The sequence below is a fragment of the Melopsittacus undulatus genome, chromosome 18 (genome assembly GCF_012275295.1).
Source record: "Melopsittacus undulatus isolate bMelUnd1 chromosome 18, bMelUnd1.mat.Z, whole genome shotgun sequence".
Taxonomy (NCBI): Eukaryota; Metazoa; Chordata; class Aves; order Psittaciformes; family Psittaculidae; genus Melopsittacus; species Melopsittacus undulatus.
In genome coordinates this window covers 316,709-329,538 of record NC_047544.1, presented here as the reverse complement: position 1 = coordinate 329,538, position 12,830 = coordinate 316,709, and the positions used below count along the sequence as shown (strand labels likewise).

The 12,830-nt window shown below is 60.6% G+C and overlaps 1 protein-coding gene across 1 annotated transcript; it reads left to right on the top strand.

Annotated features, from left to right (window-relative positions):
- Positions 1-1,548: 1,548 nt before the first annotated feature.
- On the top strand, positions 1,549-12,501 carry DBNL (drebrin like). The gene is made up of 14 exons (XM_034070552.1): positions 1,549-1,670; positions 2,518-2,573; positions 4,007-4,119; positions 4,567-4,641; positions 5,019-5,165; positions 5,261-5,338; positions 5,493-5,644; positions 6,470-6,524; positions 6,868-6,939; positions 7,014-7,116; positions 8,568-8,717; positions 9,969-10,075; positions 10,858-10,960; positions 11,530-12,501. Exons 1-14 carry the CDS (start codon positions 1,588-1,590, stop codon positions 11,667-11,669), a joined length of 1,434 nt encoding a protein of 477 aa, XP_033926443.1. The 5' UTR covers positions 1,549-1,587; the 3' UTR covers positions 11,670-12,501.
- The last annotated feature ends 329 nt before the right edge of the window (positions 12,502-12,830 follow it).

The following is a 12,830-nucleotide window of genomic DNA, read 5'->3' as shown; positions in this document are numbered from 1 at the left end:
CTCCTTCAGTTGCTTGGCCTCAAAGACTCCATGAAAAGGCTTTTGTAACGTCAGGATAACTGGTGACCCCAGTCCCCCTGGCCAGAATTCCTCAGGGAATAGCGGGAAGTCCGGCCCCACTCCCAGCCCTCCAGATGTTTCATTACCCGGCTTCTAATGAGCCTCATCCATGTGCTGAGTGGGGAGCTCAGAACCCTTCCCAGGCTCATCCGGGCTCTGGGTTTCGGGAGAGCCCGAACGGGTCCAGGGGCTGCTAACAGAGAAAGAATGAGTTAAATCCTTGTTGTTCCCAACAGTCTTCCAGCTCCAGTGTGAATCCATAAAGGAGCAAGGGGAGATCCATGAGATGGAGCAGATGATGGTGGGACAGGCGATCCATGGGATGGAGGAGATGGTGGGACAGGTGATCCATGGGATGGAGGAGATGGTGGGACAGGCGATCCATGGGATGGAGGAGATGGTGGGACAGGTGATCCATGGGATGGAGGAGATGGTGGGACAGGTGATCCATGGGATGGAGGAGATGGTGGGACAGGCGATCCATGGGATGGAGGAGATGGTGGGACAGGTCATCCATGGGATGGAGGAGATGACAGTGGGATGGGATGGGGGAGATGATGGTGGGATGGGAGGTCCATGGGATGGAGAAGATGATGGTGGGACAGGTCATCCATGGGATGGAGATGATGGTGGGATGGGATGAAGGAGATGATGGTGGGATGGGAGGTCCATGGGATGGAGCAGATGATGGTGGGATGGGATGAAGGAGATGGTGGTGGGACAGGCAATCCATGGGATGGAGGAGATGATGGTGGGATGAGAGGTCCATGGGATGGAGGAGATGATGTTGGGATGGGATGGAGGAGATGATGGTAGGATGGGATGAAGGAGATGATGGTGGGATGGGAGGTCCATGGGATGGAGGGGTGAGCTGGGACCATCGGACACCCCAGGAACCTCAGCTGCTCCAGGACCTGTGGGTGCCTCAGGAGCTCCAGCTTCCCTGGAACCCTTGGACAACATGGGGGCTCCAGGCAGAACTTTGCAAGCTGGAAAATGGGGAAATCCATGGATTTGTCCCGACCCTGGAGCGAGAGGGCTGGATTCAGAGGGGCTGTGCTGGACCCCTGGAAGTGGGGGGTGCTGGGGTGTCTTGTGGTGCAGGATGTGGGGCCAGGCTGGGGGTTGGGGCCCTCTGGGGCTGTGATGGGACACGGGACCCCGAGAACCACCCCACAAACTGCTCTAGGATGGGGCTCCCCAAAACCGATCTGAGGCGGGGACCCCAAGAGCCGTCATGGGATGGGGGCCCTGCGGCACCCCCTGGGATGGGGGCTCCGGGGACCACCCAAGGACGGGGACCCCCGACGTGAGCCCCGAACCCCCGTGCGGGCAAGAAGAGGGGCGTGGCCGTCGGGGGGCGTGGCCGTGCAGTTATTCAGGGGCGTGGTCTAGAAACCAAGGGGCGTGGTTAACAGGGGCGGAGCAATACAGGGGGCGTGGCCTCGGGGCCAAGGGGGCGGGGTTTGTGCGAGGGGGCGTGGCCTGCCGGTGCGGTTCCGGGGCGGACCCGGAGCTGTCGGTGTCATGGCGCTGAACCTCGGCAAGAACGGGCGGGCGCTGCAGGAGGCCTACGGGAGGGTGGTGGCGGCGGGGAGCCCTACGGACTGGTGAGGGACCGGAACGGGGGGGGGGGGGGGCAGAGAGGGATAGGGGGTGATGGGGGTGCATGGGATCATGGGGGTGATGGGAAGGGATGTGGGGTGCATGGGGGTGTTGGGGAGGGATGGGGGGTGCAGGGGGTGATGGGGGATGATGGGGGTGATGGGGAGGGATAGGGGTGCAGGGGGTGATGGGGAGGGATGGGGTGTGCATGGGGGTGATGGGGGGTGCATGGGGATGATGGGGGGTGCATAGGGGTGATGGGGGGTGCAGGGGGGTGATGGGGAGGGATTGGGGTGCATGGGGGTGATGGGGAGGGATGGGGGGTGCATGGGGGTGATGGGTGTGCATGGGGAGGGATGGGGAGGAATGTGGGGTGCATGTGGGGGGTTGTAGGGTGTATGGGGGGATCTGGTGGGGAGCTGGGGGTAGATTGGAACCGGGATAGGGAGGTTCGGGGGGGGCTGGTAGGGTTTGGGGGTGCATAGGGGAAGGTTTAAGGCTTGGCTGGTGCCTCAGTGGGGCTGTGGGGTGGCAACTGTGACTCAGCGGTGTGGGGGTGTCTGTGGGGGGATGTGGGGTGCGTGGCAGGGATTGGAGGGGAGGGGGTGTCTGGAGCGGGGGGTGGGGTTGGGATAGATCAGGGACTGGGGGTGTTTGGGGGAGGCTATGGGGTGCATGTATGGGGGATCAGGGGCTGTGGGGTGCATGTATGGGGCATCAGGTGGGGCAGGCAGCGTGGGGGCCCCATGGCGCTGTGTGCATTGAGGTGAGGACACCCCGATGGGCACCGTGAGCCCGGGCAGGTTTTGGGGTGCACTGCAGGGCTCAGCTCCGCTCTTGCCTTCCCTGCAGGGCTCTGTTCACCTATGAAGGCAACAGCAACGACCTGCGTGTGGCCGGCTCCGGGGGTGAGCATGGATCAGTCTGGGATTGTTCCCAGGGCTCTGCTGCCTGGATCCAATGGGATCCTGTGCCTGGAGCCCCCCATGGAGGGGTTTGTGTGTGGGAGCACAGGGAGCAGGGCTTGGAGTAGGTTCTGGTTCTCTTTCCCTTGTGTTTTCCCACAAGGATCAGAAGTTGGGATCCTGGTGCCCCTTTGCAGGCCTGGAGAGGGTCAGATCCCAGACCCTAAAGGAAGGACCAGGAAGCACTTCCTGGTTATTCCCGGCTGCTGGAGAGCCTCTGCTCTCTGCTTCCCACTTGATGGAAGTTAGCCTGTGTTTGTTACGTGGCTGCTGGTGCCCACACAACAGCTAAGCTGTGGGAACACATCCAGGCAGGTTGCTCTGCTCCCCATTTGCATCCTGCAGCTCTCGCTGCCTTCCCTCCCCACCTGCTGTTCCCATCTGCAGGCATCTCCTCCCAGTCCACCAGCTCAGGGCAGGGACCCCTTCCAGCCCCTGTATCCAACCTTGAGCACTGCCAGGGATGGGGCAGCCACAGCAGCATCCCTATGTGGTTCCATGGACCCTGCTGCTCCACCAGCAGAGCCCCAACCTCTCCATGGGGCTCTTCCCTCCTGCTGCTGATCATTGACCTGGCAAGCCTGGGCCCCACCAGCGCCGTCACCTTCAGCTTCCCTGAGGCTGGCAAACCACAGTGCCAGATTTAGAGCCAAAGCATCAATATTTGATAGCAGAGAGGAAAGGTGCAGTGCGGAGATGGGAACATCCCTGCTTGTCCGAGGGTCAGGCAGCCCCACACAGGAGGAGCTGTGGTCTGGGGGGTGCTTCTGTGGGAAGGACACATGTTCTTGCATTCCCCCTCCTTTCCTGGCCCTTGTTTGGCATCAGCTTCCAGCAGGAGTGATGCTGTGGTCCATGGGGCAGCGTGGTCCATGGGGCAGCGCGGTCCATGGGGCAGTGCGGTCCATGGGGCAGTGTGGTCCATGGGGCAGCGTGGTCCATGGGGCAGCGCGGTCCATGGGGCAGTGCGGTCCATGGGGTAGTGTGGTCTATGGGGCAGTGCGGTCCATGGGGCAGCGCGGTCCATGGGGCAGCGCATCCCTCCCCAGCATCCTCTGATCCCTGAGCAGAGCTGGGCTCTGCAGCTCCATCCCTGGGGTCACAGCAATGGGGAAGGTGCAGGTCGGGGTTTCCTCCTGCTTTACCCTGCACCAGCCTCTTGGCCTCTCTCTGCTCCCTCCTTGGTGGAAGGTGGGATGGGAACAAGGCCCAGCCGCTTCCTCCTCTGCATCTCAGGACATCTCTGGTCCTTGCCATGCTGTTTGCTGCTGGTGGAGGTGCTCTCCGTGCTCTCTTGCAGTGTGGTTCCAGGCAGGAAGCACCATTCCTGCTGTATGGATGTGATCTCACAGCCTCTCCTTTCTCTCCTGGGGCAGATGGTGGCCTGGAGGAGATGGTGGAGGAGCTCAACAGTGGGAAGGTGATGTACGCCTTCTGCAGGGTGAAGGATCCCAACTCCGGCCTGCCCAAATACGTCCTCATCAACTGGGTGAGTGGGGACTTCCCTTCACCTTTCCCTTGCAGAGCCTCGGGGGAGAAGTCACTGTTTCTGCCTTCAGTTCCCTTTGGGATTGCTCACAGCCAGCACATTGAATCCCTTCCATACCATGCCTGATGCTGTGGGTGCAGAGCCCAAACCCCATGGATGCAGGCAAAGAGCAACCGGGAGGATTGACTTCCCCATTGCAGCTCTGTGGCCATCGAGCTCACTTGGCTGCTGGTGGCACTGCTGGAGAATGGCTCTGAACCCATCTAGGATGGGTTGAGTGAAGCACATGAGGACGGGCAGGAGCCTGGAGCCCTCATGGTGTGGCTGTTGTTATAGAGTCATGGAGTGGTTTGGGTTGAAGGGACCTTAAAGCTCCTCCAGCTCCAACCCTTCCACTGGAGCAGCTGCTCCCAGCCCTGTGTCCAACCTGGAATGCTCTATTCACAGACCGGTGAAGGTGTGAATGACGTGAGGAAAGGAGCCTGCGCCAACCACCTCAGCACCATAGCCAACTTCCTAAAGGTCTGCTCCTCTTCCTGCTTCCTCCCCAGATCCATGGGCCCCGGCTTAGGGAATGGCCATGGGCACCCTGCTCTGCTCACACTGCTCTTTGGGAGGCACCAAGGGGTCTGCAGGCAGGAGCAGGGCCACAACCTGGGTCACAACCCAAACCTTCTGCAGTCAGAACCAGCTCTGGAGCCTGCAGAGGAGGGGAACAGAGCCCCCCTGACCCCAGGAATGTTTGCTTTCCCAGTGCTGGGATATCCTAACACCCCTTTTACCACCTGAGCCCTTCTCCTTCCCTTGGGAGCTCTGGGAGCACAGATGGGTGCATCATGCTGGGTTTAGTGCCCTCCAGATCCATCCTCTCCCTTGGTGCTGCCTCTCTCCCTGCTCAGGGTGCTCATGTCACCATCAATGCTCGCGCCGAGGAGGACGTGGAGCCTGAGCTCATCATGGAGAAGGTGGCCAAGGCCTCGGGGGCCAACTACAGCTTCCATAAGGAGAACAGCAAGTTCCAGGACTCGGGTCCGCAGGCTCCGGTGGTGAGTTGGCTCTATGGGGGCTTCCAGGGCCCCCATTGTGCAGGGGAGCACACAGTGTGGGGATGCTCCATGCCCACTGCCCTCGCCTCCCCCAGGGCTCCGTGTACCAGAAGACGAACGCGATGTCCGAAATCAAGAGGGTCAATAAGGATCATTTCTGGGCCAAGGCTGAGGTGGGTGCTGGAGATGAGGAGTCAGGGGGAGGTTTCTGCCTCTGTGACCGGCTCCAGACCCGCAGTGAGCATGGAGCTGGGCTGTACTGGGCTGCACTGGTGGCACTGGGGCCCCGCAGCGTTAACCCCATGTCTGCTGTGTGTGCCCCACCAGAAGGATGAGGAGAACCGGAGGCTGGAGGAGAAGAGGAGAGCGGAGGAGGAGCGGGAGCGGCTGGAGCGGGAGCGGAGGGAGCGGGAGCTGCAGGAGGCAGCAGGGAGGGAGCAGAGATACAAACTGAGATCCAATGAGATCGAGGCCCAGAAGTGAGTCCTGCCTGGAGCCCATCCTGCTCCCTGGGATCTCTTGGCTCTGCCCTCGGGGTGCCCTGGTCACCGGCTGCAGGCAGGGTTGTTCCTTGGTGCTGCCTGTGCATTCCCTGCTGCTGCAGTCACTGCAATCCCACTTAACCCCCCCAAGGCAATGGGTGCAAAGGGGATCGGCTTCAGGTCACACTGGGGCAGACTCAGCCCCGTGGCTCTGCCTTTGGGGCTCTGATCCTCCTCCTAGTGCCTGCACAGTCCAAGCAGGCATCGCTCTGCTGCTGCTGCTGATGATGATGATGATGTGCAGGGGTTGTGTTCCCTTTGCTCACTGTCCTGGAGCGGGGCTGAAGGCTGTGCTGGACTCTGGGCTCCTCCAGCTGCCCCTTCCCTTGCATGGGGATAGCATCTCCCTTTCCAAACCACCACCAGTAGCCACTGTTTGTGGGTACTGGGGGTTCAGGCTGGCTGGTGGAGGGGGCAGCGTGTGCAGGGCTGGGCATTGTGCTCTCTGTGCTGGTTTCCTTCCTCTCTGAGCCCTGCTGGCTGATGGAGCTCACTCTGCAGCAGCAGCAGCTCTGCCTTCCTGTTTGCAGCTCGGATGGGGAAGTCTGCTTGTGTCAATGCTGCTCAAGGAAGAGCTTCTGCTGCTCTGCCCCTCTCTCCTTGCCCCCTGCACAGCTCCAGGGCTGGCCTGTGGCTCCTCATCCGGCCCAGAAGTGTGGGGCAGTGTCCTCCCTGTGCTCTGCCCTGCAGGGCAAGGTCCCAGAGCAGCCCCATGCAAACCCCTGCTCCTGCCTGGCTGCTGACCTCACTTTGTCTCCTCAGGAGACTCCAGCAGCAGCAAGAAGCAGAGAACAGGGACAAGGAGCAGCAGCAATGGGTGAGCTTCACCATTAGACCCCATTTCTTCACCCACCCTCCGTGATGGAGAGCACAGGGTGCTGTGGTGCAGAGGCAGGAGGGGGATGGAGGACCCCCCCAGGCACTCCTGTGGTGTGTATGGGACATGGAAGGACCCACGGACACGCTCTGGCATGAGAGCTCTTTGTGGAGAGCCTGGAAGAAGCTGAGTCCTCATCCCCGAGCCCATCTCCCTCCCAGGGGTTCCTCCTCCTGCACCCCCCAGCACTGTGGCTGTTCCCTGCTCCCATTGCTGTGGTCCTGGGGAGGGCAGGGGCTGTCCTGGCACCCCCCAGGGCTGCAGCATCCCCTTTGTGCCGCAGAAGGAGCGAGCTGAGCACGAGGCCAGGCGGCCGAGGGGCTTCCCGAGGAGCGAGTCGGTGGAGAAGGCACAGGTAGGAGCCAGGCTCCCCCTTCCCATCCCTGCATGGCTCCAGGCAGCCCTGACCCTGGGCTCTCCCCTCTGCAGGAGGCTGCATCACTGATAGCACAGAGAGAGGTGAACCCTCGGGACATCTTCAAGCAGAGGGAGAGGTCGGTGCCGGTGGATGCAGCAGCGGCTCCGCAGCCAGGTACAGCAAGGAGCCGATGCCAGGCTGGGTGGTACCTGTGAGCCTATGGAGTTTGCCATGGCAAGGAGCTGGCTGGGGGCTGAGCCAGGTTCTGGCAGCTGGGGTGAGGGTTTTTGTGCTTTGGTTCTACTTTGAAGCTGAAACCTGAAAATCAGACCCATTAATGGCAGCAAGGGACCCCTGTCGTGGTGTGTCCTGGCTGCCATCCATTCACCTGCATTGGGCACTGGGGAGGCTGCACCTGAATCCTGTGCTCAGCTCTGGGCCCCTCACTGCAAGAGAGACCTTGAGGGGCTGGATGGGGCCAGAGAAGGGAACGGAGCTGGAGCAGGGCCTGGAGCACAAGAGATGGGGAAGGGCTGAGGGAGCTGTGGGGTTCAGATGGAGAAGAGAAGGCTCAGGGGGGACCTGATGGCTCCCTCCAAGTGCCTGCAGGAGGATGGAGCCAGGAGGGGCTGGGCTCTGCTCCCAAGGAACAAGGGATGGGACAAGAGGAACCGGCCTCAAGCTGCACCAGGGCAGGTTTAGATGGAGCTGAGGAACAATTCCTGCCCCACAGGGTGCTCAGGCATTGGAACAGGCTGCCCAGGGCAGGGCTGCAGGCACCGGCCCTGCAAGTGTTCACCCCCCTCAGTGCCATGGGGGGCATGAATCCATGGGGATGGATGGACCAGATGATTTTAAAGCTCTTTTCCAACCTGGCTGGTTCCATGATTCGTTCCACCCATTTCCCACTGGCTGAACTGAGCCTGTTCTCTCAGAAGAGACCAATGTGATCAGATAGAAACCAGGAAGCTGAGAGCAGCTGAGGAAGTAGCTGAGCACACGTTAGCCCTGGCTGAGCTCAGCCTCCTCCGGGTATCTTGAGTTCATTGGGATGAGCACCTCTGTGGTAGGAGCTCAGAACCCCTTGGGCTTTCCCTGCCTAGTATGTGATGGCTTCCAGTGGTGGAAAGGGAGACAAATGCCCTGGCACTGATAAACCCCAGGGGCTGAGGGCAGGCTTGAGTCTTGGTGCTTGCTCAGGGCTGTGCTGGGGTAGGGTTTGCCTCATAACTCTCCTGCTTTGCTGTTGTTTGCCTTTGGAGGCGTCGATGGAGGAGATAACAGCACAGAGCTGCCTTCTGCCCAAGGACCAGTTTGAATCCTCCCCCTCCCATTGCTGCTCCTAACGTCTGGAATTCAGGGCGCTGCGAGCAGGGTCTGGGTGACCCGAAAACATCCTCCCCCCAGAACATGTCTTCTTTGTGCTGCAGCTCCTGCTGTAACCAGGAGACAAACTTGTTTTCCACAGCCCGGATTGGAGCTGGAAAATCCTGCTCAGGAGCCTCATGGAGCAGTGGGCTCCTATGACAACACCCTCAGTAGCCAAACCCTTTGGGCCCCGGAGCTGCGTGGCTGAAGCCCCAGTGCTGGCCCTGCTCCTGCAGCTCATCCCACTCCTTTCCTAGGCAAGCTCCGCAGCCCTTTCCTGCAGAAGGAGGTGGACTCAGTGCCGAGCTCTGCCTGCCCCATGTCCCCTGCCCGGAGCTCTGCTCCGGCTGCCTTCATCCCCTGTGCTGGCCGTGGGACACCTCCAGCCTCCCCGGGGCCTGCAGCAGGTACGTGTGCTGCTTCCTCCCCTACCTCTGCACTGATGCAGTCCCACATGGGTGCTTGGGGCCGGGATCTGTTTCTGGTTCACATCTTCAGGCCAGAAACCAGAGTTGGTGCCAGGGCTGAGCGTGATCTGAGGCTGGGAAGGAGGCGAGGCTGCTGCCTCCTGGGGAGGTCCCTGCCTTTGCTCCTTCAGCCTCCCAGTGCCTGAAGGGGCTGCAGGGAACCTGGAGAGGGGCTTGGGACAAGGGATGTAGGGACAGGCCAAGGGGAATGGCTTGAACCTGCCCAAGAGAGGGGAGACTGAGCTGAGCTCTTAGGCAGAAGCTGTTCCCTGGGAGGGTGCTGAGGCGCTGGCACAGGGTGCCCAGAGCAGCTGTGGCTGCCCCATCCCTGGCAGTGTTCAAGGCCAGGTTGGACACAGGGGCTTGGAGCAGCTGCTCCAGTGGAAGGGGTTGGAGCTGGAGGAGCTTTAAGCTCCCTTCTCCACACTGACCCCACACTGCAGTGTGTGTGACAAGCAGAGGGCTCAGTGGCCGCAGGGCTGAGGACATCTCCTGGCTGGAAGGCTGAAACTCAGCTCCGTGCACCCCCAGAGCCCCTCTGCAGAGCTCCTGCTGCAGGGATGTGAAGCACAGAACCTTTCCTGCCGCTGTGCCCAGTGAAGGCAGAGGACTGGTGCCTGTCAGTGCAGGGCTGGCAGTGCCCACCTGCCTGCACATCACTGCCCTCACTGGGTGATAGCAGGGGAGAGCTCTGTCTGTGGGGAGATGCTCTGTGCTCTTCCAGGAGGTGTGTGTGGGAAGAGCAAGCCTGGATGAGGGCTGGCAGCATCCCGAGGGTCTCCCCATGGGCTGAGGGTGACATGGAAGTGTTCCCTTGTCCCCGTGTGGTTCACATCCCTGCTGGCTGGTCCCAGGCTACCGCAGCCACCACTAGATGCTGCTCTTGACCAGGGTCTCTGCACCAACCCTTCCCCATCAGGCTTGAGGAGCAGCTTGGGAATGGTTCATCCTGAACAAGCTTGTTCCTTTCCCCATTGGAGATCCTGGATCTCCCCCTTGTCCTTCCTATAAGCCCCCACTCGCCCTGTGCCTGGGTTTGTGCTCGCAGGACAGGAGGTCAGGGACCATCCATGCTCCACAGGTTTGCCTGGAGCAGGAGCTGGGCAAGGGAGGAGCCAGGGGGGGTTTGGGCTGGTGCCATGGGGGGTTTGGGCTGGTGCCATGGGGTGATCCCGTGTGTTTCCTTCCCAGGGAGAGACTCTGGGTACAATTCCAGCGTCCCAGCTTCCCACGAGGAAGAGTCCAACCTGTACGAGGAGCCACCGGATTCCACAGCCATCTATGAGGAACCCCCTCAGGTTGGTGCTATGGGAGCTAAGCTCAGTGGGAATCCCCCAGGCTCGGGTTGCATCCATATGGGAATGCTGCTGCATCCTTCCCATTGCCAACGGGGAGCGCTGCTGTCACTGCCCCGGGAGGTGATGATGGGGAAGGCTCAGCAGCCTCTCCTCCTCCTGCTGCTGTTGCATTGCACACCCCAGCACAGCGCTGCAGATGGAGCCCAGCTCTGTGGTGTGCTCTGTCAGCTTCTCCACTGTCTAATAGCAGGGTTGTGTCACGCTGCACTGTTCCCCTTGCAGCTGTGGTGACCCTGTGGTTTCCTCTCCTTTACTCATCTGCCTGTTCCCGGCTCTCAAACAGGCACATTTCAGACATAACTTGATTTTCTCATTCCCAAGTCTGTCTGGAAGTGCTCAGCTCCCAGAGGAGCAGGATTGGGGCTGAGCCCCCCCCCATCCTCTGCAGTTAAAGCAATCAGCAGCCACTGAGGCTGAGGCAGAATCCCTTGGAGAGACTGGAGCTGGTCCAGCTTCACTGGGTGCATCCATGGGGGTGATGAACCAGTGTCTGCAGCAGAGACCCCAAGGGATGTGCACTGGCTGCCAGAGGGATTGTCTGCTGCTGGTCTGGTGCTTCTGGTTGTGATGCTCCTTTAGGAGTCCAGCAGAGACACTTGGTGTGAGCTTCCCATAGTGAGGGGGCATCTGCACCCCATTGTGCTGGGGTGGTGAGATCCTGCTCTGCAGCCCCTTGCTCTGTGCACACTGGTAACTGCTTCTGTTCTCTCTCCTTCCTGAAGGAGCATGTGGATGATGCCAAATACGAGTACCCAGTGGAGTACCAGCAGCCGGACCTCACGGGGAAGGGGATCTGTGCCCGGGCGCTCTATGACTACCAGGCTGGTAGGAGCTGTTCCCAGCTTGCTACTACAGAGGGTCTTACACCCAAACTGGAGCTGGAGTGGTTTGGGTTGGGGGGAGCTTAAAGCTTCTCCAGCTCCAACCCCAACCCCTTCCACTGGAGTAGCTGCTCCAAGCCCCTGTGTCCAACCTGGCCTTGAGCACTGCCAGGGATGGGGCAGCCACAGCTGCTCTGGGCACCCTGTGCCAGCGCCTCAGCACCCTCACAGGGAACAGCTTCTGCCTAAGAGCTCAGCTCAGTCTCCCCTCTCTTGGGCAGGTTCAAGCCATTCCCCTTGGCCTGTCCCTACATCCCTTGTCCCAAGCCCCTCTCCAGCTTTCCTGCAGCCCCTTTAGGCACTGGAGCTGCTCTCAGCTCTCCCCTTCAGGAGCCTTCTCTTGTCCAGGCTGCCCCAGCCCAGCTCTCTCAGCCTGGCTCCAGAGCAGAGCTGCTCCAGCCCTCGCAGCAGCTCCATGACCTCCTCTGGCCTCTCTCTCCTCCATTGGCTTCTCTCTCTCGCTCCCCTCCCGTCTGTTCCTCACCTCCCCTCCCTCCCTCTGTCTGGTTCCAGCTGATGACACAGAGATCTCCTTTGATCCGGAGAACATCATCACCAACATCGAGATGATCGATGAGGGTTGGTGGCGCGGGTACGGCCCCGACGGCCACTTCGGCATGTTCCCAGCCAACTACGTGGAGCTGATCGAGTGAGGGGCCATGGGGCTCACTCCAGGCCCCTCCTGCTCTTCCCAATGGCTCCGCCTTTGATTTCCTCCTCTGGTGACTCTGGTTCTCTCTCCACACTGGTGCCATCGCCCTGCTCCCAGCGGGGCTGATCCCAGCACTGCTCCCTTCTCCCATCCCCTATTGCCTGCCCTTGGTTGGGATGAAGGCCCCGGTCCCATCCCGAGCCCTGCAGTGCTCCTGCCTTAGGGTCAGGCTCTGAATTCTCTTGCAGGGATAAGGGGTGTCCAGTCCCTTCCAGGGCATTTTCAGGGAACAAGTTGCCTCTTTCCCCACTCTCCCCCTGTCCCTATGGCCACAACAGAGCAGCTTTCCCCATTCTGGCTCGCTGGCGAGGCCCTTGCATTGGTTTTAGCATCATCCTGGGGTTTAACATCACCTCCTCTCAGTGCTGCCACCACCCCTGACCCTCGCCATGAGCATCCCCATCTGCTGTCCCCCCATAGGGGTTTGCTCTTCTCTTCCCTGTCCCCAAACCCTGCTCCAGGCTGTGAATGAGCTCCCGTGGAGGGGCCCAGCGAGGCCAAAGGGGGGGTTTGGGTCTCCTTTTTGGTCTATCTCCCATGAGTGTGGGACCCCCCAATCACCCCCAATTCACTGTGAACAAGGAAGAGCCCAGCCCAGCCCCCACCTTCCCCTTGTTGAGTCTCTTCCCTGGTGTTGCTTTAGAAGTAGAAGGAGAGGATGGGTTTGGGGGTGCCCGTTCCCCCCGTGGCCCTGTGGGCTCTTTCCCCACTGCTTGCTCCTCCCCATCCCTCCCAGCAACAATAAAAGGGCTTTTCTTTGGTGATGGATGTGATGGATGGCAGGAACTGGGGTGAAATGGCAGTGTTTTGGTGCAGGGAGGGCAGAGCTCTCCTGTTCCCTATGAGCACTAAGGGCAATCACCCCATGGGTTTGGAATGGGTGCCCCAGCATCAGGCAGTGAGGGGCAGGACTTGGCCCCATCCCTTTATTCATTGAGGCCTGGGTGCAGGACAGGGAACATGCATTGGGATGGTGACAGCAAGAGCATGGGGACAGCAGGGACATGGGGGTGATAGGCACAGGGATGCACAGAGCAGGACAGGGTTAAGGGCATGCGGGTGGTGGGGGTGCAGCAGCAGTGACAGTGGGGAGCTTGTGGTG

Bases quoted from the DNA above. Each gene is read 5' to 3' on its own strand.
- DBNL (XM_034070552.1), top strand. From the start codon at position 1,588: ATGGCGCTGAACCTCGGCAAGAACGGGCGGGCGCTGCAGGAGGCCTAC. The intron at 5,645-6,469 runs GTGAGTCCTGCC...TTGTCTCCTCAG, and splicing joins AATGAGATCGAGGCCCAGAA to GAGACTCCAGCAGCAGCAAG. The intron at 10,076-10,857 runs GTTGGTGCTATG...TCCTTCCTGAAG, and splicing joins TCTATGAGGAACCCCCTCAG to GAGCATGTGGATGATGCCAA.